The following is a 25596-nucleotide window of genomic DNA, read 5'->3' as shown; positions in this document are numbered from 1 at the left end:
CAACACATTGTGTCTACATTGGCTGCTGAAAGTTCCATTCTCCAGCCCTATCTCCAAAGCTACCTAATTAATCTCTTTCAAATATATATCCAGCTCTCTTCTGAAACATCCAAAAGAATCCTTCGCACCAATCTCCCAGGCAGCGCATTCCAAATACTAACAACTCTCTGTGTAAATAAATTTCTCCTCATTTCATTCCTCGCTCTGTTACTACAATCTTGAGATTGTGACCCCTAGTTACTGACAGACCAACTAGGAGAAACAAAATATTCTCCTTTACCTTGCCAAAATTGTTCATAGTTTTGAACGTCTCAATAAGGCCAATTCTTAATCTTCTCTGCTCCAAGAGAATAAGCCTAATCTCTTCAATCTTTCCCTGTATCAAAAACTCTTCAATCCTGGTGTCATTCAAGTAAATCTCCTTTGCAGTCTCTCTAGGATTTTCACATCCTCACTTAAATAAGGTCCCCAGAACTGAACACAATATTCCAAATGTGGCCTGGCCAATAATTTGTAGAGGTGTGACTCCATAAAAATTCAAATTTATATCAATCATTTATTAAAACCGTAGACAAGGGAACTTGGTGAACAGAGCTGTTTAAAGAAATAGGAATCATTTATTATGACTCTGTTTGGTTGCTCCTTTAAATGTTGAGAATGGGGAATTGATAATAAGTAATAAAGAAATGGTGAATGATATGATCAAAAATTTTGCTTCAATCTTCGCTATAAAGGATCAAAAAAAAATTCCCAAAGTAACTATAAATCAGGAGGTGGAACCGAAAGGGGAATTTAACATAATTACAATTGGGAGAGTAGTTAGAGCGACGAATGGAGCTTGGGTTGATAGGCCCAAATGGACTTCTTTTTAAGAAGGAGCTAACAATGTAATGGATACATTGGCGATAACGGGAATTGCAGATGCTGGAGAATCCGAGTTAACAAAGTGTGGACCTGGATGAACACAGCAGGCCAAGCAGCATCTTAGGAGCACAAAAGCTGACATTCGGGCCTGGACCCTTCATCAGAAAAGGGGGGTGGGGAGAGGGTTCTGAAATAAATAGGGTGAGGGGGGGAGGCAGACTGAAGATGGATAGACAAAAGAGTTGCAGTGGGGGCGAGATCCCCTGAGGTTGGTCCGGAGGGAGGAGGGTAACTTCTTCAGGTTAGGCATCCTTGAAGAGGCTTTGCAGTGAGATTAAAATTGTAATCAGAGATAATGGGAACTGCAGATGCTGGAGAATCCGAGATAACATTGGTGTTTATTTGATAAAACTTTTTAGATTCAGCAAAGGTTCAATTGGACTGGAAAGTAGCAAATATAACACTTCCAGACAAGAATGGAGTTTAAGGCAGGCAAGTTAACTTGATGTGTCAGGATCAATCACAAAGAGATTATAGCTGCAAATTTAGAATAGATAATCTGGAAGTTACAGCAAGATTTCACGAAGGGATATCGTGTTGAGGTTCTTTGAAGAAATAACATGCTCGGATGACGGAGGCCGACAGATATGCTGTTCCTGAATGGCCAGATGAAATTTGATAATTTGCTACATCAAGATAATTGCAGTAAATTAAAGCTCATTTTGGGGAATGGGGGCGTGGCAACAAATTAGCATAGAAAATAGAGCTGGATGAACACAGCAGGCCAAGCAGCATCTCAGGAGCACAAAAGCTGACGTTTCGGGCCGAGATCCTTCAGCAGAGAGGGGGATGGGGAGAGGGAACTGGAATAAATAGGGAGAGAGGGGGAGGCGGACTGAAGATGGAGACAAAACAAGATAGGTAGAGAGGAGAGTATAGGTGAGGAGGTAGGGAGGGGATAGGTCAGTCCAAGGAAGATGGACAGGTCAAGGAGGCGGGATGAGGTGGTAGGTAGGAATTGGAGGTGCGGCTTGAGGTGGGAGGAAAGGATGGGTGAGAGGAAGAACAGGTTAGGGAGGCAGAGACAGGCTGGGCTGTTTTGGGATGCAGTGGGGGGAGGGGAAGAACTCGGCTGGTTTTGGGATGCAGTGGGGGAAGGGGAGATTTTGAAGCTGGTGAAGTCCACATTGATACCAATGGGCTGCAGGACTTCACCAGCTTCAAAATCTCCCCTTCCCCCACTGCATCCCAAAACCAGCCCAGTTCTTCCCCTCCCCCCACTGCATCACAAAACCAGCCCAGCTCCTCCCCTCCCCCCAATGCATCCCAAAACCAGCCCAGCCTGTCTCTGCTTCCCTAACCTGTTCTTCCTTTCACCCATCCCTTCCTCCCACCTCAAGCCGCACCTCCACCTCCTACCTACTAACCTCATCCCACCTCCTTGACCTGTCCATCTTCCCCGGATTGAACTATCCCCTCCCTACCTCCTCACCTATACTCTCCTCTCTACCTAGCTTGTTTTCTCTCCATCTTCGGTCCGCCTCCCCCTCTCTCCCTATTTATTCTGGTTCCCTCTCCCCATCTCCCTCTCTGATGAAGGGTCTAGGTCCAAAATGTCAGCTTTTGTGCTTCTGAGATGCTGCTTGGCCTGCTGTGTTCATCCAGCTCCACACTTTGTTATCTTGGATTCTCCAGCATCAGCAGTTCCCATTAGCATAGAAAGTAGATTGGCTGGGATGCAGAAAACAGACAGCATGCAGAAATGGATCTTTTTCTGATGGACAGGATGTGACATGTGGTGTAACACAGATATCTCTAATAGGGCCTTAGCCTTTTACAGTTTACATGTGTGATTTAGATGAGTGGACCGAAGACATGATAGTTCAAATCTCAGATCACACCAAGATAGGTAGGAAAGTACACTGTGAATAAGACATACAGATATTGAAGACAGATGTAGTGAGGTTGAGTGAGTGGGCAGAAATCTGACAGATGAAGTGTAATATGGACAAATGTAAAGTTGCCTGCTTTAGCAGGACAAATGACAAATTCAAGTATTACTTAAATTCTGAACAACTGCGGAATGCTGAGAAGCAGAGGGATTTAAGTGTTTTGGTTTAAGAGTAACAAAGTATTTGTATGCAGGTACAACACAGAATCAACAAGGCAAATGAGACGTTGGCTTTTATTAAGAGTGGAATTGAACATAAAAGTAAGGATGGTATGTTTCAGTTTTAAGGGCATTGGTGAGACCATGTGTCAAACACTATGCAGTCTTGGACCCTTCCTATGAGGAAGGATGTAAACAAATTGCAAGTGGTTCAGAGGAGGTTTACTAGATTAATACCTAGAATGAGTGGGTTGTCTTATGAGGAAAGATTGAACAAGCTGCGTTTGCTTTTAATGGAGTTTAGAAGACTGAGGCGTGACTTAACTGAAGTGTATAAGATCAAGATAAGTCTTACTAAGGTGGACTTGGAAAGGATGCTTCTTCTTCTGGGACAGTCTGGAACCAGAGTGGGATATGGGAGTGGGATTTGGTTTTAAAGTTAAGGACTAACCATTTCAGGATTGAGATGAGGGGCTGGGTTTTGCCATTTTTTGGAAACATATCATTTTTGCCAAGGGTTCATGAGCCACAAAGAATTTTCCTGTACCATTATCACAAACCTGCCTTACTAACCATCTACAGCATTTCTGACCTGAAACTAGCTCAATTCTCCTACTCACCATCACTATTAGTACTTGGCACTGCCTGGCTCTAGGATCTCTGGGCAGTCCCGTCATCTTCAAAAGGCTGCTGTGTGTCCTGGCAGGTACTATCGGTCCAGAGCTGCCCTGCAAAATTTGTGACATTTTCCCTGGAGGTGACAGAGAAGGGGAAACTTCTGCCTCCCTTTGAAGGCAGGGACCTGAAGCTTCTGGTGGATGAGGTTGTGCAGAGGAGGGAAGCACTCTTCTCCAGATGGGGGAGATGATGGCCTCGTGAGATTATCATTGGACTGTGAATCCAAAGACCCAAATAATGTTCTGGGGACCTGGGTTCAAATCCCGTCATGGCAGATGGTGAAATCTGAATTCAATAAAATATCTGGAATTATGAATCTAATGAATCTATTGTCGATTGGCGGTAAAACCTATCTGGTTCACTAATGTCCTTCAGGGAAGGAAACTGCCATCCTTACCTGGTCTGGCCTGCATGTGACTTCTAACCCACAGCAATACCTAATGGGCAACTAGGGATGGACAATAAATGCTGCCCAGTCAGTGACACTCGCATTTCATGAGTGAATAAAGCAAAATAAAAAGACCCTGAAGAGGAAGTCACGACACCAGGCCTTGGTCAACCTGGTCCAGGGTCATCATCCAGGTCAGTGCTGTGTTCGCCAGCTGGTGGAATGCCTACCGTTATAAAATAAAGGCCAGTGATCCTCTCCGCTCTGCCAAGCTAAGTGCTACCATCTTCTCTCTGCTATCTCACACTCACTCTATCACTGCTGCTGCACTAATTCTCCCTCTCACTAAGGCTCATACTCTATTACTCTTATGATTGCATGCAACATCTTCCCTTGCTTGCTCCTAACCCCCAAACCACCCAAGCCACAAGCTCTGCATGCCCTCTTTGTTGCTGATTCACTCACTTGCAGCCACCAATTATTTTTCTCTCACTAGAACCAGCACCAGCAGCTGTGGACCATCATTGGGCAGAAAGAGCTAACATGGGCATCTAGGTTCTTGACATTCAGCTCCTCAACTCCTACAAGGAATGGATCTTGACCCTAACTGTCCCGAGTGGCTGACTGCCTGTGACCAAGTTCTGGATTGAGAGAGCAAAATGCCAAAAAAAACCAAGGCAAGGCAGGGATGATATTAGCATCCAGGTAGGTGTTAAGTGAGTGTGTGCTAAGAGGGAATGAGCAGCACTGAGATACAGCCTAGTCCAGTCTAGATTATCGGTGATATGTATGAATATAGAGTTGAGGCAGATCAACCATATTCTTATTCAATGATAGAGTAGGCTCAAAGGGCTGAGTGACCTACTCATGCTCCTTGTTTGTATGAGTTGGGTGCATGATACTATTAACCAACTGCCCTTGCAGAAACATTGCAATGAAAAATGTTGGTGCACTTGAAAAAAAAAGTTTTTTTAAAGAACATTAGGGTTTAGCCATGATGCCGCAGAGGGACTGTCATAGATCCATGGATATGGAATATTTGTGGCTGATTTGGAAGCTATTCTTTCTCTTAAGAATTGTTTTCTCCAAGATATCCAATCTGTATCCTATTTATTCTATGAACACGGAGAGCGTTCTGAGATGTTAGTGCCTTCTATCCAAGGTAGAACAAATAGAGAGTTGGAGACACCACGTATGCAGCTCATGTTTGGAATTCTTATTGTCTAGTTTCTCTTTGACGCATTGTAGAATGGGAAGCTGCATAGTAATGGGTTGAGATTAGGTAATAATGAGAGTAATGATGACTGACAATCTCCAATAACAAGTCTCCTACTGCACATTGGAGATAATCCTGTTTAGATTTAGTTGGAAAATGCGACTTGTTTTTGCCATCAGGAAAAGCCTCATTCAACTTTTCATGGGAGTCTCCCAAATTCAACACCCAACACCATGTCACTCAGGGCATTGGAGAAATCTCTCTAAGGATATTGTACAACTTTGGAATGCTCTACCTCAGAAGGCCGGGTAATTAAATACTTTAAAACTAAGTTGGGTAGATACTTGTTAGGTGTGGGCACTAAAGATTCCAACCACAAATAGATCTGCCAAGAAATTATTGGATAACACAGCAGGCTTGAGGGGTCAAATTATCCACTTCAGATTCAATTTCATATGTTCTTATGTTTTCTCATAGAAGCTGTAGAAAAAACAAAACAGTCTTCCTTTTAATTCACACTGGGGAGATGCACTCATTTTTCTTATGGAATTCAAATATCCTCCATTTTGACTGTAGAAACATTCCTTATACAGCAGTAGAATTTCTCTGTGTTTAAATAGTGTTTAAAGTAAGAAAATATATGATCACATTAGTGAGACACAGTATCGGAAATAAATATTGCCAGGAAGTTTTAATTTCAGACATTTCCTGAATACAAAATAGAACAGATTAGACACCTTAGAGAAAACAACTCTTAAAATAAAGGATAGCTTCCAAATTTAGATACTAAATCAGATGCTGAACAACCTAAATGTCTCTATACACAATTAGAGTATAACTGATGACATTATAGCTCAGCCTGGTGTAAAAGTAATGTATAATCTTTGAAAAAGTTTGAACATCTTTGACAACTATTCTAAACTAAAAATAAATAAAATTCTTGAAATAGCAATACTTGACAGAAGAGTTTAATATTCAGGAAATCCATAGATGATTCCATTATTGATCCCAGCAGATAAGTGGAAAAGTGTAGTTATGACGATTTAAAGCCAGAGATCATGAAAGACAAAATTGTTTTTGGAATTGCTCAGGATAAATCTTCGTTTGATTTATTGCAGTCAAAAGAAGATTTCGCTCTGAAGAAAATAATTTAAATGGTGAGAGAGACTGTTGTTAAGGCACAATGCAGATTAATTCTAAGAGGGGAGGATCATAGGGCATAGGCAAAATCCATTCAGTTTTATGGCATATAAACCCTGAAGAAACACATGAGAAATCAACACAGTAAGTTAGAGACACCAGATATTAGGAATCATTGCCAGCATTGTTAGTCATCACTTTGCAGCAAGGAAACCTTACAAACATAACAAGTGTCTAAACAAATGTTTCACTTGTTAAAGAGTCGACCAATTTCAGAAAAGAGGACACAGTCACAATGTAGCAAGAGGTAAACATCTGCAGAGAAAAAGAAGTTAATGAGGCAGCACAGCAGAGGGTATTCTGAGAGCAAAACATGTGATCCAGTCCTAGCCTTTGGCCAGAAGATGTTTTTGTCAATGCATCTCTTATGAATTCTAATCTTGACACAGGGCGAATGTCACAATATTATCAGATAACGTACATGCTTGGAGAAATCGTGTCTACATTTGACAGCTATATGATCCAGGAGATACAGCTTTAAAACTAAAGATATGCTATGAACAAAAAAGGCTTTCAGATCATATAAAACATTTATGTACTTCATCTCAAAAATCATGATCCTTTAACAGGAACATGTGGCTTGCCCTTAACTTCCCCTAAAGATTGAAGAAATTAAAGATCAAATGATAAAGAGTTCTTTTAAGCAGCATTGGGATGCTCAATACTGAAAAATAGCATTATCATTTTCAAGAAGGATCTTAACATGCGCTAAAAGGATCAAAGGATATGGGGAGAAACTAGAAAGCATGAAACTGAGTTGGGTGATCAGCCATGATCCAGTTGAATGGTAGAGTAGGCTAGAAGGGCCAAATGATATATTCCTGCTCCTTTCCTCTGAAAGCTTGTGATTTTAAATAAACCTGTTGTACTATAACCTGGTGTGGCGTGACTTTCAACTTTGTCCTCTGCAGTCCAACACTGGCACCTCCATATCATCCATACAGGGAGGAAGATGCTGCATGATTTAATGAAACAAATTGAGAAATAACATGAAGAGCTAGCCGGTGTGGTCTTCACATCCTGAGTAATGAAACTGACTGAGTGGTGCTTGGGCATGGTTACCTCAGAAGTCCAAGTAAATTTCTGAGATAATAAAATGTGAGGCTGGATGAACACAGCAGGCCCAGCAGCATCTCAGGAGCACAAAATCTGATGTTTCGGGCCTAGACCCTTCATCAGAGTAAATTTCTGTTGACCTCAAAATGCTAGTGGCGAGCGAAAGTTATCCCACAACCACAATGATCAGAGCTCAGCTCAATTAACCAAAATAAGAGCTTTCATAAATCGCAATACTAACAACATCCCTTTTTCCCAATTCATTTGTGGGATGTGGGCATCATTAGCTGGTCAGCATTTATTGCCCATTTCTAGTTGCCCCTTGAGAAGGTGGCGGTGAGCTGCTGCAGTCCATGTGCTATGGTTGACCCACAGTGCGCTTAGGGAGGAATATGATATAGTCATGCTCATGATTTTGTAAATCTGTCAGGTCACTTCTCAAACACATACGTTCTAGTCAAAAATGTTCCGGCCTATCTTTATAACACAAGCCTTCCATACTCGGCAACATCCTGCTAAATCTCTTCTGAACCATTTCTAGTTGAAAAATCTTCTTCCTACAATAAGGCAAACAGAACTGGGCACAGTGCTTCAGAAGAGGCATCAACAATGTCCTGTACAATCTTATCGTGCCATCCCAATTTCTACAATTAAAGGATTGAGCAATGAAGGTAAGCATGCTAAACACCTTTTTAACTACACTGCCTGTGAAGCAAACCTTCAAGAATTACGTAAGTGAATCCCCAAATCTCTCTGTTCTACAATGTTACGCAAGGCCCTATCATTAATTGTATAAGTCGTGCCCTTGTTTGTTGTAGCAAAATGCTATACTTTGCATTTGTCCAAATTGAATGCCATCTACCATTTTTCAGCCCATTGGCCCATTTGATCAAGATCCTTTTATATTTAGAAAACATTCTTCACTGTCTACAATGCTACCAATTTGTAGAACATAGAACATTACAGCACAGTACAGGCCCTTCGGCCCTCGATGTTGTGCCGACCTGTCATACCGATCTCAAGCCCATCTAACCTACACTATTCCATGTACGTCCACATGCTTGTCCAATGACGACTTAAATGTACTTAAAGTTGGCGAATCTACTACCGTTGCAGGCAAAGCGTTCCATTCCTTTACTACTCTCTGAGTAAAGAAACTACCTCTGACATCTGTCCTATATCTTTCACCCCTCAATTTAAAGCTATGCCCCCTCATGCTTGCCATCACCATCCTAGGAAAAAGGCTCTCCCTATCCACCCTATCTAACCCTCTGATTATTTTATATGTTTCAATTAAGTCACCTCTCAACCTTCTTCTCTCTAATGAAAACAACCTCAAGCCCCTCAGCGTTTCCTCGTAAGACCTTCCCTCCATACCAGGCAACATCCTAGTAAATCTCCTCTGCACCCTTTCCAAAGCTTCCGCATCCTTCTTATAATGCGCTGACCAGAGCTGTACGCAATACTCCAAGTGCGGCCGCACCAGAGTTTTGTACAGCTGCAGCATAACCTCTTGGTTCCACAACTCAATCCCTCTATTAATAAAAGCTAAAACACTGTATGCCTTCTGAAAAGCCCTGTCAACTTGGGTGGCAACTTTCAAGGATCTGTGTACATGGACACCGAGATCTCTCTGCTCATCTACACTATCAAGAATCTTACCATTAGCCCAGTACTTTGCCTTCCGGTTGCTCCTACCAAAGTGCATCATCTCACACTTGTCTGCATTAAACTCCATTTGCCACCTCTCAGCCCAGCTCTGCAGCTTATCTATGTCTCTCTGCAACCTACAGCATCCTTCATCACTATCCACAACTCCACTGACCACAGTGTCGTCTGCAAATTTGCTAACCCATCCTTCTACACCCTCATCCAAGTCATTTATAAAAATGACAAACAGCAGTGGACCCAACACCGACCCTTGTGGTACACCACTAGTAACTGGTCTCCAGGATGAACATTTCCCATCAACTACCATCCTCTGTCTTCTTTCAGCAAGCCAATTTCTGATCCAAACTGCTATGTCTCCCACAATTCCATTCCTCCACATTTTGTACAATAGCCTACTGTGGGGAACCTTATCGAATGCCTTGCTGAAATCCATATACACCACATAAACCGATTTATTCTCATCTACCTGTTTGGTCACCTTCTCAAAGAACTCAACAAGGTTTGTGAGGCACGACCTTCCCTTCACAAAACCGTGCTGACTATCCCTAATCAATTTATTCTTTTCTAGATGATTATAAATCCTATCCCTTATAACCTTTTCCAACACTTTACCAACAACTGAGGTAAGGCTCACTGGTCTATAATTACCAGGGTTGTCTCTACTCCCCTTCTTGAACAGGGGAACCACATTTGCTATCCTCCAGTCATCTGGACTATTCCTGTAGACAATGACGAGTTAAAGATCAATGCCAAAGGCTCAGCAATCTCCTCCCTGGCTTCCCAGAGGATCCGAGGATAAATCCCATCCGGCCCAGGGGACTTATCTATCTTTACACTCTGTAGGATGTCTAATACCTCTTCCTTGTGAACCTCAATCCCACCTAGTCTAGTAGCCTGTATCTCAGTATTCTCCTCGACAACATTGTCGTTTTGTAGAGTGAATACTGTTGAAAAATATTCATTTAGCGCTTCCCCTATCTCATCTGACTCCGCACACAACTTACCACGAATATCCTTGATTGGGCCTAATCTTACTTTCATCATTCTTTTATTCCTTAAATGCCTATAGAAAGCCTGGGGTTTAGCCTGATCCTATCCGCCAACAACTTCTCATGTCTCCTCCTGGCTCTTCTGAGCTCTCTCTTTAGGTCTTTCCTGGCTACCTCGTAGCCCTCAAGCACCCTAACTGAGCCTTCACATCTCATCCTAACATAAGCCATAATTTAGGTGTGTTCCGCAAACCTACTAATCATGTCTTCTCTATTGTCATCCAAATCATTTATTTAAGGGACAAATAAGGGATGACCCATTGAGTCATAGAGTGACACAGCATGGAAACTGACCCTTCAGCCTAATCAGCCCATGTTAAGCATAATCCCAAACTAAACTAACCCCATTTGTCTGCTCCTGGCCCAGACGGACATAAACTAGATAGAAGTAGAGTAATTTTATCTAGAAAGTGCAGTTGTTTCTATTCTGCTTAGTTTGTGCAATGGGTTTTATGTGAACAGCTCAGGATTCTCTTTTAGCAGGTTAAATGAATCAATCACCTCTCAATTCAAAACTTATGTTGCCTTAAAGTTATATCAACACAACATGAAAAGTGATAAACTAAAATTGCAATGTGATCCAGCCAGGCTGATTAATCTTCCAACATGCGACCTTGTATTGAAGGTGCAAATTACTGCAGATGCTGAAAACTGAACAGTGAAAGTAAATGCTGGAGGACTCAGTGGATCAAGCAGTATCCAGGGACAGAGAGAAGGCTAACATTTTAGCTCTGATAAAGAGTCATCTGGGCTTAAAACGTGATCTTGTATCGAACTCCATCCCCGTGGTTTGATGCTGTCGTAAGAAGACCACTCAGATCTCTAGTATTCACATTCCGAAACTCTTTTCTCTTTCCTCACTCAAATATTCAACTTTTCTCCTTCTGAGCAGAATTTGTGGTTCTTAGGAGTTTGATTCAATTAAATAATCATTTTTGCTTTAGTGCAAAACATTTTTACCTCAAAAAAGTCATCGAAAACTCTCACAGCATAACCTCACTGTAAGATTTAACGTGATTAAAATGGGAAATAAAAGTTGATTTTGTTTCAACAGAATATTCTTGAATGTAGAATGTTTGGGAATTCTCTGAAGATATTCAAGCTGTGACAAGTGTTGCGGTTAGGCTAAGTGGGCTCACAATAAAACCCAGGATTCTGGAAATGCATTGAACCTGCTTGGACACTGAATCTGAGATAACAAGCTGTAGGGCTGGATGAAGACAGCATGCCAAGCAGCATCAGAGGAGCAGGAAGGCTGACGTTTCGGGCCTAGACCCTTCCGTCAGCCTTCCTGCTCCTCTGATGCTGCTTGACCTGCTGTCTTCATCCAGCTCTACAGCTTGTTATCTCAGATTCTCCAGCATGTGCAGTTCCTACTATCTCTGGGCACTGAATCTGTTCAGATTTGTCACCACTTTCTTTGACAAAATGACACGCTTTCAAAAAGAACGCTGTCAGAACAAAACAGGCAATCATCACAATTCTTGTTCAAACAGTGAACAAAAGCTTTTCAAAAAGGGCAAAAACAACTTGTAAAAGATATTATCCAGCTGCATGACCATTTTCCACTGTTGCAACTTGATCAGATTTCCGTCTCAAAAATTCCTAAATGAGAAACATTGCCTGTACTTGCGAATAGTCTGATTGAGCTTTATTCATAATAACTAAGAAGGATGGAATTTCATTGTCAATATCCTGTATTCAGTAACATTGCCTGTTGTAATGTAGTCATAACATTTACCACAACCTATGCAAGGTATCCGTCCTTGCTTTTCTATTGCACAAGTTCTAGACATTTGATACTTGTCAAAAACTGACACAAGGCCATAATACATTTACGCACCATTTGAGAGGTTTTGGTTCAATACACAGGCCATCAAAATTTCCTCCCCCCTCCAGAGATTTTTCACCAGACTACATCCAATGTTCTACAAAGTCCTTAAGGCATTCATGCCTCAGGGATGATGCATTGATAGATGGGGATATAGTCGAGAAACATGGCCAGACTGCATCTTGCTCTCAACAACAAAAACAATCCTCCAAGGATTCAGTTCTCTTCTTGGGATACATTGCTAACGGTCTTCCACCCAGAGACCCTATGAAGCCCAAAGACAGTGTGTTCTGGGAATAATATCCCTCAAATTGCCTGAATTTGTGAAGTCATTGAATCATAATGTCATCGAATCCCTACAACGGGGAAGCAGGTCATTTGGCCCATTGCATTCAAACTGATCCCACCCAGGCCCACCCACATCCTTACCCTACCCCTGTAACCCTGCGTTCCCATGGTTAATTCTCCTAGCCTGCACATCCTTGAACACTACAGGCAATTTATCGTGGCCAATCACACCCTAACCTGCACATCTTTGGACTGTGGGGGGAAACTGGAGCAGCCGGAGGAAGCTCACGCAGACACGAGGAGAATGTGAAAACTGCATACAGAGTCAGGGCCCTAGGAAGAGTTGAGATAGTGGTAGAAGTAATTATAAACACAAAAATACACAAATTCAGAACAGGGATGAAAAAAAGCTTGTGATGAGAAGTGCGTAAGGGTCTGAAAGGGTTAATATTGGGAAGTACTTTAAACACCTTCTACTTGTGTCCCTGGACTTGGTGAGTGATCAGCTTAGGGCCTTGGAAGAGTAATGCCGACCTTATGGGCTGTCCTCAGTCTAGGGAACAGCGTCTTGTATCATTGTAACTTGTACATAGTCATCTAATGTACAATAAACTTCATCTTGTTTCAGACAAGGGTCACTTCTCATTAGCCTACCCAATAATTCTCCACCACGACAGTAGATTAAGCAAGCCCTGTAGATCCCTACGCTGAAAGAAAATAGTGGCAACAAATCCACCTTGGAGTCAGCAGAAATACAGACAGCTCATACAACGTAATGTGCAGCGGTACAGATTGCTCATAAAACATACATGTCTTCAGGGTGTCAGAAAAGGCTTCGCACAAAGTATGCATGAAGTATAACTAATAGGAATGTTAAATTAATTTTAGACAATTACAAGAACCCACTTGCATGTAGCACAGGCCCTTAAAAGTCATTAGGTTAATGCCCAGTTCATCTGTCTCAGGGAAGTTAAGGAGGTGATATTCTACCTCTGAATTAGATCATTCTATTGAAACAATATTAAAGCCAAGAGGATTATAGTTGGTAGAGTGTACTACTGCTCTACTGGAAGTTGCCATAATTTATTGTCTTTGTTCACCCTGTTGAAGATTGAACTGTTGGCAAGTTTAAATACGCTCTTGTCATTTAATGTATTTCTCACTGTACTGCCATATCCAGACATGTTAAGTCATCACTAATTCTGATAGACCCATTTGGTTTGGGAACTGGCACAATACAGAGAAGATACAGTGCAGATGATAGTGTTCTTACGCATCTGCTGCAATCAACTTTCCCGTTGCTGGAGGTCACAGGTTTGTTGCAGGTGCTTTTTGAGCTGTTCACACACAGCTGGTACACACTGCTGCATCTGTGCACTAGTAAGGAAAAGAGCGAATGTTCATTATGATCAACAGGTTGCCCAATTTAAACAAGATGCTTTGTTCTGGAGGGTTTCAAGTTTCTTCAGTGTTGTTGGAGCTGCACTCATGCAGGACATAATGGACTATTCCATTTCAGACTGGATGCTGGACAATCTTTTGGGAGACAGGAGATGAGTTGCTTGCTGCAGTATTCTGAGCCCCTGACCTGCTTTTGCAGCCACAGCATTTATAAGGCACTGAGATAGTAGGAACTGCAGATGCTGGAGAATTTGAGATAACAAGGTGCAAAGCTGGATGAACACAGCAGGCCAAGCAGCATCAGAGGAGCAGGAAGGCTGACGTTTTGGGCCTAGGCCCTTCTTCAGAAATGGGGGGGGGGGAAGGGGATTCTGAAATAAATAGGTAAAGGGGGAAGGAGGATAGAAGATGGATAAAGGAGAAGTTGGGTGGAGAGGACACAGACAGATCGAGGGGGCGGGATGAGGCTAGTAGGTAGGAGATGGGGATGGGGCTTGTTTATTTCAGAACCCTCTCCCCATCCCCCTCTCTGATGAAGGGTCTAGGCCCAAAATGTCAGCTTTTGTGGTCCTGAGATGCTGCTTGGCCTGCTGTGTTCATCCAGATTCACACTTTGTTATCTTGGATTCTCCAGCATCTGCAGTTCCCATCATCTCTGATCACAGCTCTACACCTTGTATTCTCACTTATACGGTGCTCCCAGTTCAGTTTCTGGTAAATGATAAACCTGAGGATATTGATAGTTGGAGCGATGGGAATACTATTGTATTTAAAGGTCAGTGTTAGGTGACCTCCTTTTGGGATTGCCTGGCACTTATGTGGCATGAATATTACTTTATACTTATCAGCCCAAGCCTGAATATTATCCAGGTTTTGCTGCATATGCACAGCCTCTGAGGGGTTGCTGAACATTGTGCAACCATTGCCAACTTATGACCTTCTGACTGAGGGCAGATCATTGAGGAAGCAGTTAATGATTATTGGGTCATCACACTGCCCTGAGGAACCCCTACACAGATGTCCTATCCTCAGTCAAATGTTGCCTTGAGGACAAGGGCAGCCATTCTCACCTGAACCCTGGAGTTCTGCTCTTTTGTCCATATTTGGCTGCAATGAGATCAGAAGTTATGAACCCAACTGAGTATCAGCGAGCGGGTTATTTACTTTGCACGTGCTGTTTGATAACACAGTCGACAATCCTTTCCATCACTTGGCTCATGATTGAGAGTTGCCAGAGCAGGCTGTAATCAACTGGGTTGGCATTGTTTGCTTTTTGTGGGCAGGACATACCTAGAAAATTTTCCACATCATTAGGTGGATGCCAGTGCTGTAGCTGAACTGGAACAGCTTAGCGGCGGCCAAGCTAGATCTGGATCACACAGATTCAGTAATACTACCAGGCTGTTGTTAGGAACCTGAGCCTTTATAATACCTTTGTATTAGAGGTAAAGGACGTGTGATATATTCCATATAAGCTAATTTTAACTCTAATTGCCCAGCTGATACTGGGCAGTTTGAAACTAGTGGGAAGTTGTGGCAGGATTCAAGTAAGTGCTAGCCATTATTATCTGGTCATTTATTAAATTTCTCTTTATAGGACCTTGCTACACATGAATAACTTCTGCATGCCCTTCCTCTATGATGCTGACTGCATTCTAAAACTGCTTTAGGAGATCCTGCTGAATCTATGAATGACACTATAAAAATTGCAGTGTTCTCTATTGCTCAGCGGTTGTGAAACGGACTTATTGTTCACCAAAATTTGTGGAATAAATGTAAAATTTGAGATCTATCTTCGATGTTCAATGGGCAGCCAAAACCTAATCACAAAATACGTTTGGATCATTGTTGACATCTAACAAGAGAAGGCTATCATCTGGAACAATGAAGACTAATTTAGGCAATGCATCCATTAAGAGAATTGTGCTGCTGGGAATCTTTCACAAAAACACAGAAATTGGGGCAGGAGTAGGCCATTCAGCCCTTTGAGCCTGCTCCACTATTCAAACAGATCATGACTGATCACGCAACTCAGTCTCCTGTTCCTTCTTTCTCTCCCATGCCCTTTAATACCTTTCGTCCTAGGAGCTAGATCTAACTTTTTGTTGAAAATATTCAATACTTTGCCCAGTCTATGGCAGAGAATTCTAGTACTCAACTTATTATAGAATCACAGATCCATGCAGCAAGGAAACAGACCCTTTGGTCCAACGTGACCATTCCAAACATAATTCCAAACTAAACTAGTCCCATCTGCCAGCGCTTGGCCCATATCGCTCCAAATCTTTCCAATTCATGTGTTTATGCAATTGTCTGTTAAACGTTGCAACTGTACCCATATCTACCACTTCGTCAGGAAGTTCATTCCACCCATGAATCGTTCTCTGTGCAAAAAAGTTGCCCCTCGTGACTTTTTAAAAAATCTTTTCTTTCTCATCGTTAAAACATGTCCCCTAGTTTTGAAGTCCCTCACCCCAGGAAAAAGGCACCTGCTTTTCACCTTATTTCTACCTCTCTGTACCAGCTCAACTAATGCAAATACTCACTTCTGACATCTCATTGAAGAGCTTACCTTGAACTTAATTGGCTGACCGCAGCTGGAAAGACAGCACGGGCCACGGACCTTCAAAATAGCAACTTTGTTTTTATCCTGAATGACAAACTTGGGTAAGCATGGGTGCCATTTCTGGATCACGTAGCCAATTGGTTCACCTGGCGGGGCTTGCACTTCTAACTAAACGAAAGAGATCAGAGCAGAGAAAGGGAAACAAAATGATGCAAAGTACAGAATATTACAATCCCCTCTAACATTGCACAGGTGATTAAAGTGGTTTTCAGTTCAAAATTGCCTCACTGATAGCTCCATTACGATCAGACAGCCACATATCACCATTAAAAAATATAACTGTTCTGTTTAGAATAGATTCCGTACAGTGTGGAAACAGGCCCTTTGGGCCAACAAGTCCACACTGCCCCTTGAAGCATCCCACCCAGACCCATCCCCCTGTAACCCACACACCCCAGAACACTACAGGCAATTTAGCATGGCCAATCCACCTAGTCTGCACATCTTTGGACGGTGGGAAGAACCCGGAGCACCCAGAGGAAACCCACGCAGACACGCGGAGAATGTGCAAACTCTGCACAGAAAGTCACCCAAGGTTGGAATCGAACCCGGGTCCCTGGTGCTGTGAGGCTGCAGTGCTAACCACTGAGCCACTGTGCTGCCCCATGGTGTTTACAGGAACGTAAGTGAATCAAACTTATTTTCTCAAGTGTTGAAATTAACAAATGATGATCAGTCAATGTGAGCTTAACGAGCAATTCTTACCGCATTTTCCCGATCCCAACCTTAGTCAAATAACCTTCACAATTGACCACTCTATGTATGTCATTCATACGTAGAAAGAACTGACAAACTGTTTGTATTTTACATGAAAAAAATTAATAACACATGTAAATTTTGGATGACCTGGGAGTCTTTTTGTTGATGGGAGTTACATGTTGGAGATTCCCATGTACAGCCAACTTAGAGGGAATTGACAGGAAATTGAAGATTCCAGTGGGAATTCCTTGCGAGTTTCATGGCAGTACTCCGGAAATGTTAGACACACAGAAACTAAGTTTGTTTAATGGGGAGCTGTAAAACTCACACACACACACAGACACACACACACACACACACACACACACACACACACACAGACACACACACACAAACACACACACACACACCCATACACACACATTCCGCCAGAGCACTTCCTTCCCTTACCCATACAACTACTGGAGCCTGGCCCAACACTCTCTGTCCCGCAAGGACCTGATGTTCCCCCTCCCCATGGGACCTGCGAAAACCCCTTGCTCAAGGACCTTACACAGCCTCTCTGCCTGTGATTTGACACCACCTCTCACATCTAGACCCAACACTCCCTCTTTCCTCAACAGACCTGGTCACCCCTAACTCACACCAAACCACCCTAAGCACACAAACATTTCATTGGGACACATCATGGCCTGGCACATTACCTATTTGGCACCTTACACAACTGGCGCCTTTCCCCCAGCACTATTCTCATCAGGTGCCCCTCCCACTTGACACCCTATCCACCTTGCATCCTACTCACCCAGAATTCTACTCTACTGGAACGCTTCCTACGTGCCACTCTTCCCACCTCATACACTTCCCACCTGGCATCCTTTCCACCAGACACCCTACTCACCTGACATCATTCCCACCTGGTACCCCTCCCACCTGGCACTTTTTCCGCCTGGCACTCTTTCCACCTGAAACCCTACTCACCTTGAACACTACTCACGTTGCACCCTTCCCAATTGGCATCCTTCCTACCTGGCACCCTACCTCCCTGACACTCTTCCCAACTGGCTCTCTAACCTCACACTTACCCTTTCACAGAGCTGTCAAAGAAGCTGATAATCATTTGAATCTCTGAATAGGTCAAATACTGCTGCCAGAACAGGGGAGTGGATTGCCTGCCCCTGACTATTCAGCACTATCAAGTCAGAGCTATATTGAAGGCATGCTCCACATTTATGAAGAATCCCTGATCAGAACCTTCTGCCAGCAATGTGCAGCTCTTTCTTAACAATAAATTTGTGTGGAGTGTCAACCTGATGATGATTGCTACTCTTTCAAAACTCAGGCTAATTGCCTCAAGCAATAAGTTCTAATGGTTACCAATTGGTCTCATTTTCGTTGCATTTCTGATTGAGAAATTCCAAGGTGCTTGCTCTCCCACCAGCTATGCAAAGATGGATTTTCCATCAACCGGATGCTTATCTTGTCCTTAAATTTGAAGAGTTAATATAAATGTACAGATGAGCAGTTAATAGTCATTAATGCTAAGTAGAACAGTTAGGGGCTTGTTATTGACCAGTACAAGCATGAAGGTTCGAATGGCCTCTTTTCTGTGTTGTTGACTTTGGTGATGCTATGACAAAATGCCTGTCCCAAAAATTGGAGGAAGAATAAGTCATTGAAGATTGGAGAACGCAAGTTAATATTCCCATTTCATTGAAAATGAGCAAAATGCTAAAGGTGGTTGCTCTCTCTTCAGTCACCTCCAGCCCAGAAAGAGGGAGCCCAAAGAAGTGCAGGTTAGTGCATGGATTAGCCATGCTAAATTGCTGACAGCTTCCAGGAATGTGCAGGCTACGTGGATTAGTCACGGGAAATGCAGGGTTAAAAGGATGGGGTGAGTCTCAGTTGGATGCTCTTCTGAGGGTAAGTGTGGCCCTCAGAATGGCCTGCCTCCACACTTTACTGATTCTATGAAGTCGCAACAAAATTGACCACCCTTTCTCAGGATGCCCCAAAGTATTTTACAGCCAATGATGCTCTATTGAAACGTAATGACTGATGGAATGCAGCAGCAAATTAGCAGTTTCACAATCAGAAATAAAATCATAGCAATATCATTGGGTTATTGTAAAGCATTGTTGGTTGATCACAAACAGTGGCTGTGACACCAGGAAGGGTTTCCTTCGAAATAGGACCAGGAGATAGTGGAATCAGTGGTAATGGGGATAAGGCAGGGACAGGATACTGATTGTGGATGATCAGCCATGATCATAATGAATGGTGGTGCTGGTTCAAAGGGCCGAATGGCCTACTCCTGCATCTATTGTCTATTGTCTATTGAGACCATTTGCAGTCAGCTCTGAAAGTATATATGCTCTTGACTATCAAAGGCAGCACCTTTTACAATGCACCACTGTTATTGTGTTGTATTGAGCTATCAGCCCAGATCTTGTTCTCATCTCAGGAGTGGGACTTGAAACACCCGTCTTCAAAGTGATCACAATGACTCAAAAAGAGCATTGGGATGCAAAAGGGGGTGATAGAGAGAGAGAGAGAGAGAGAGAGAGAGAAAAACACACACACATCAATGACACTTTCAGCAACCAAGAACAGGCAGACTTTAACGAGTGGGTTAACATGTGCAGACAAACAAGTAAGAAAATAGATGAATTATCAGTGTCTTTTTAATCAATCACTCACCTTCTGCAAACAGCATGGGCACCAACAACTCTGACATCGCAAGGTCCGTTTCATGCAGATGACTTCTGTCCCCATATTGTCCATGAGATGAATTTCGAAAGCTCGCCTTGACCCGCAGATTATTTTACAGCAAAAGTTAGACTTTTCAGTGGCAAAGTAGATCTGTTGGCCAATTTTGTTCTTCACTTCATATTTGTTTTCGGTCTCATGTCCAAACACGACTGAAAACACAGGAACATACAACAGCTGCCAACAGCAGTGTGCTATCGAGAGAACATGGCACTTGAAGATTGGGTGATGATGGGTTTTTGACGAGACCCCGGAGTCAAGACTCCTTGAGGTCACATTCATGTTTAGGAAAGCCAACAAATTCATGTCCTATTTACTGTATGGAAGCTGTGAGGTGGGAATGGTGGAGGGGGTCGTTGATGGATATGGTTACTTGGAGCATTCAGGAGCAAGTTACAGTAAAGGGTGCTCAAAAGACAAAAACAAAAGTGCAAGTTCTTAAAGATCTGTTTGCCAGTTTTCTCTTGTTACCTGACTCATCTCCTTGTTTGATTCTAACATCACGAGCAGATTGTAAGTACTTTCAGTCACTTTCAATATCCATAAGACCAAGAAGCATCTGCAGCTCCCATTATCTCTGAATCCATAAGACCATAAGGCCATAAGACATTCGAGCAAAAATAGGCCATATGGCCCATCAAGTTGGCACTGCCATACAATGATATCATGACTGATCTGCTCATCATCAACCATACTTTCTTGCCTTTTCCCTATAGCCCTTGATTCCATTACTGATTAAAAATATGTCCCTCTCAGCCTTGAATATACATAACCGAGCTTCAACCTCTCTGCGGGTCCCCCCCAATTCACTACCCCCGAGAGAAGAAATTGTTCCTCATCTCTGTCGTAAATGTTCGGCTGTTTATTCTGAGGTCATGCCCTCACATACTAGATTCTCCCACAGGGAGATGCAGCCTTTCAGCATCTACACGGTTAAGTCCTCTCAGAACCTTGTATGTTCCAAAAGTGTCTATACTAACACTGGAGGCAGTCCAGAAAAGGATCTGTAGGCTGACACCAGGTTTTAAGAAGAGAGGTTGAGTAGAATGAGCTATGCCCATTGGAATATCAAAGAATGTGAGGTCATCCTTTGATGGGCAATACAGTTAAGCTCAAACTCACTCTCCCTTGACATCTGGTTATGGAAGTAGGAACCTCAGCTAATTTTGTTCCCCATCTTATAACATGAGCATTAACAACTTTTCTGTCTACATCTAGACCTGTCTGAGTTTTTATCGTCTTTCCATGAACTGAAGGCCCTAGGCACAGCTTTCTCCTCTTAAGACAAAGAGCACCTAGGGGCTCTTCCTCTCGTTAATGCATAGTTTCCATCGTTCCAGAAAACCACATCTCCCAGCCAACCCATTTCTCAACAAACTCGAACAATGCAAGTTGCAGCAGGCTATCAGTGACATTCCAGAATTGGTGAGTGGAAAGCTTGACGTGTGAACAAATCGCTGGTATGTCGATCTGGCTGCCCCGTTATATGCTTTTAACCCTTACTGGGATATAAACACTGTGAGATGGGTGATTAAAATGAAGAATCTTTGCTTAAGCAATGAGACTTTAGAGCATCAGAGGTCTTGCACACAGTCACAGAGGGACAAGAATTTCAATTTTTATGCGGAAGTGTCATTTTCTATTGTATTGGTGACTTAGTAAAAATTGAGGAGAAACTGATCACCTTGTTTAAGCTTTGGTTTAGCTTTGTAGAGTAATGGCAACATCACTGGGCAGACTGTCTAAAGACCCAAGGCAGCTTTCAATGGGCGAAGGTCCAAATCCCACCATGGTCACTGGTGAAATTTAAACTCAATTAATATTATTTAGAATTAAAAGGCTAATCACAAGATGGCCATGAAACCACTGTAAACATAGAACATAGCACAGTACAGCACTTTCAGCCCACGATGTTGAGCCAAAATTTTACTCTAAACCTAAGATGTATCTAACCTCCACCACTACCTTACACTCCCATCATACTGATTGACATAAAGATCCATCTGGTTCACTCATATCTTTCATGGAAGGAAATTTGCCATCCTTACCTGGTCTGGCCTTCCTGTGACTCCAAACGCTTCACAGTAGGACTGACTCTCAACTGCCCTTTAAAGCTGCATAACAAGTCATTCAGTTCAAGGGCAATTAAAGAGTCTGTATTAGTCTATATCCACTGGAGTTTAGAAAATGAGAGGGGACCTTGTGGAAATCGTTAAAACTCTAACAGGACTAGACTGGTAAAAGCAGGAAGGATGTTGCCAGTGATGAGACAAACCAGAACCAGGGGCCATAGTCTAAGGAAATGAGGTCAGCCATTCAGGTTAGAGATGAGGAGAAATGTCTTCACCCAGAGAGTGGGGAGTCTGTGGAATTCTCTGCCACAGAAAACAGGTGAGGCCAAAGCATTGAATGTCTTCAAGGAGTAGTTACATACAGTTCTTAGGGCTAAAGGAGTCTCAAGGGAGAGGGAGAAAGCAGGAGCCGTGGGACAATCAGCCAGGATTATACTGAATGGCAAGATAGGCTCACAGGGCTGAATGGTCTAATCCTGCTCCAAATTCAAATTCTAGATTTGCCAAAATTGCATGAGAGGATAAAAAGAAAAGTCACTCTCAACTACGGTCGAATGGACTTGACTATCAATTACATACATTTAAGGCTGGTGTGAGAAAGCCTTCTCACATCCTCAAAATAATTTCACTGCGCCTCACACAGCAGAGATCAGAGACTGCTGTTGTTTGGAAAATTTTCTTGGTGTTGTGTGACGGTAACATTTGATAAACAACATTGGGATGAATGAGCTACAAATCTTTTTGTTGCTGTTGACTGAGGAGTCAACGCTGTCCAAAGCTCGCAGGTAGGAGGAAGATCCTAACAGTAAGCAGGAAGGCCAAAAATCCAATGGAAACACTTGTGTCCACAAGCTATTGAGTGACAGCAAAAGTTTAATGCAATAAACACAGTTCAAGCTGGAGTTAGAGTTGATGTCTTCACATCAGCCCTTCTGCCCCCACACTGACTTACCTTCCAATATCTCGAGTTGCTGATGAATCAGAAGGCGGTCCACCTAAGGAACAACAGAGTTTAATTCATTTTCTATACCTTGCCCAAATCTGAGTGTTGCTGTTATACACTGGGTTGCTTTAATGGGAGGTTGCTATACAAAGTAATTTTGCAGAACTTGTTGTCATGTGCATTTTGATGATCTTCCATGTGTTGTACCTGTCACGAAATGCATTGGTCAAAATTACTTTGTATCCAACCTTCTTTCCTTCAGCACATCATAGGACAATTCTATCCAGTGATGATCTCAAGACCAAAGCATTCCATTCACTACCACTAGACCACCCCTCCCTTCGCCAGTGGCCCCCAGTGTAATGTGCACCATCTCCATGATGCACTACAGCTACACGCCAATTCTGTTGACTATATCTTCCAAACCCACAACAACTGCAGCCTGGAAGAACAAGGTGAGAAGAATTAGGGGATAACACTTGAAGCCACACACCATTCCTCTTGGAACTACATTATCATTTCTAAATTGCCATTGGGTCAGAATTTTGGAACTTGTAGCCTAACTGCAGCCGTTCAACTTGATGGCACACCACTGTTTTCTCAAGGGTAATTAGGGATAGGTAATAAATGCTGGCCTTTCCAGTGATGCCCATATCCCATGGACTAATAAAAAGATGCCAGGGCCTCACCTATAGGACATGGATGTGAAGGCTGAGGATAGATACTCCATGCCATCTTCTAGCTGTTAACATGCACAGACAAATAAAAATGTATACATTGCTTTTCTTGTATTTCTTTCTTGGTGTTCCTTTAGTGTTGATGACAGATCATTCTGAGTGTGATTTCATGAAATTCCTGATAATGCTCGAAAATTAACCCCACCAATGATTGAAATGGGAACAACATGCTTCCAGTTATGATAACAAGAAACTGCAATCCATAACTAGACTCTGTAATAGGTATGTGCATTGACTAGAAAGGGGAGATGATGGCCTAGTGGTATTATCGGCAGACTGTTAATCCAGAGGCCCAGATAATGTTCTGGGGACCTGGGTTCAAATCCCACCACAGCAGATAGTGGAATTTAAATTCAATAAAAATATCTGGGATTAAGAAACTAATCATGTCCATGAATTCATTACTGACTGTTGTAAAAACCCATCTGATTCACGAATGTCCCTCACGGAAGGAAACTACCATCCTTATCTGTTCTGGCCTACGTGTGACCCCAGATCCAAAGCAATGTGGTTGTCCCTTAACTGCCCTCTGGGATGGATAATAAATGATGCCTAGCCAGCAATGCCCTCATCCCATGAATGAATAAAGGAAAAAAAAGACTTGTCAGCAATTATAACCTTATTCTTATGGCTTCCTTTCTCTGCTGACTGACTCTGTCCCTGAAGCATATTCTCCTGTCAAGGAGACAAAGTATATAGCGGTTTCCAATTGAGGAACTGCAGGACCACAGCCCTTGATTTTCATTCCATTAATTTTTAATGTAGTGCTAGAAATTTGAACTCTATGGTCTTTGTGACGGCCGGTCATAATGGGAAATGCGTGATCAGAGAGCTGATTCCTTCACTTCGGTTAGAGGCAAATGACTATGCTGAGGCAGAATGAGGCAATATCTCAAAGTGTTTGATGATGGCATTCATGACCATCTCTGGTTGACCAAAGTGCTATCAAACAGACATCTGCTCTGACTTAGGAAGAGATCTTTGAAGTGTAAAGGAGTTATCTTCAAAAGGCTTCAACAGGGCTGAGATTGGATGGTCATTGTTAGGCTGCTTGATGTGATCTCTAACTAATGTGTTATTTCATTGATGATGTGGTGCACAGCAGATGATGAGTTCAATATTGCTCCCAACCCCCCCAACCTCGTATCCCATTGACAAAAGTTAAAATGAGCAATATGTCAAGTGCTTTCATACCTCCAAAAGATGCTCCAGCCCTGGTGGGCAGTCTGTAGAATATTTAGACATTCCAAATTGCCTTCATAGATGTCAAAGACCAGGGAATTTGATGAGGGACAGTCATAAGTCAGCTGGATTGAAGCAGAAATTTTGAAGTGTTAATGGTTGCAGCTCATGTTCATTACTGGAGAACACCTTAATTTTTATACAACTAAAATGTTTTCATGGATTAACGGCCAAATGATTATACCCAAAACTAAGATGAGAAATAAGATTGAAAATTAGGAATGAAAGTAGTGATAATGATTTGCGGGAGGTGTTGCAAGACCCATCTGTGTCTGTGTGTTTCCCATGTGGCAAATGAGAACCTAAGAGCACAAAAACTGGAAACAGGAACAGGTCATTCAGCCCATTGAGATTGCTCCTACATTTGACATGATCATGACTCATATCATATCAGCCTCATCTCCATTTTCCTGCTGCTCTCCATAATGCTTCAACCCATATTAAAACTCCTCCCTTTTCAAATTTATTGGATGTCCCAGTGTCTGCTGCACTCTAGGGCTGTGAATTCCACAGATTCATAACCCTTTGAGAGAAGTAATTCCTTCTCATTTCTGTTTTAAACACCCTGAGTCTAACACTATAACTCCTTGTTCTAGATTGCCCCACAAGGGGAAACATCCGCTCCACATCTACTTTGTCAATCCCATTTAGCATCTTATTTTTGTCAATTACATCTACTCTCATTCTTCAAAACTAGCAAGTATAGGCTTAAGCTGCTCAAAATCTCCTCCTAAGACAAGCCTTTCATCCCTGGAACTA

The 25596-nt window shown here is 42.5% G+C and overlaps 1 protein-coding gene across 1 annotated transcript in view; it reads right to left on the bottom strand.

Annotated features, from left to right (window-relative positions):
• Positions 1-24873, bottom strand: part of LOC125457455 (phospholipid scramblase 1-like) — a 32706-nt gene extending 7833 nt beyond the window's left edge. Inside the window, exons 1-4 of the mRNA XM_048541651.2 lie at positions 24790-24873; positions 22868-22910; positions 19775-19995; positions 16325-16486 (exon numbers count right to left, since the gene is read on the bottom strand). Coding sequence (XP_048397608.1) covers positions 16325-16486; positions 19775-19995; positions 22868-22910; positions 24790-24840 — 477 coding nt within the window. The 5' untranslated portion in view covers positions 24841-24873. The remainder of the gene's footprint in view (positions 1-16324; positions 16487-19774; positions 19996-22867; positions 22911-24789) is intronic.
• Positions 24874-25596: the final 723 nt, after the last annotated feature.

The sequence above is a fragment of the Stegostoma tigrinum genome, chromosome 14 (genome assembly GCF_030684315.1).
Source record: "Stegostoma tigrinum isolate sSteTig4 chromosome 14, sSteTig4.hap1, whole genome shotgun sequence".
In the NCBI taxonomy this organism is placed as follows: Eukaryota; Metazoa; Chordata; class Chondrichthyes; order Orectolobiformes; family Stegostomatidae; genus Stegostoma; species Stegostoma tigrinum.
This window is presented reverse-complemented; position numbering and strand designations above follow the sequence as displayed.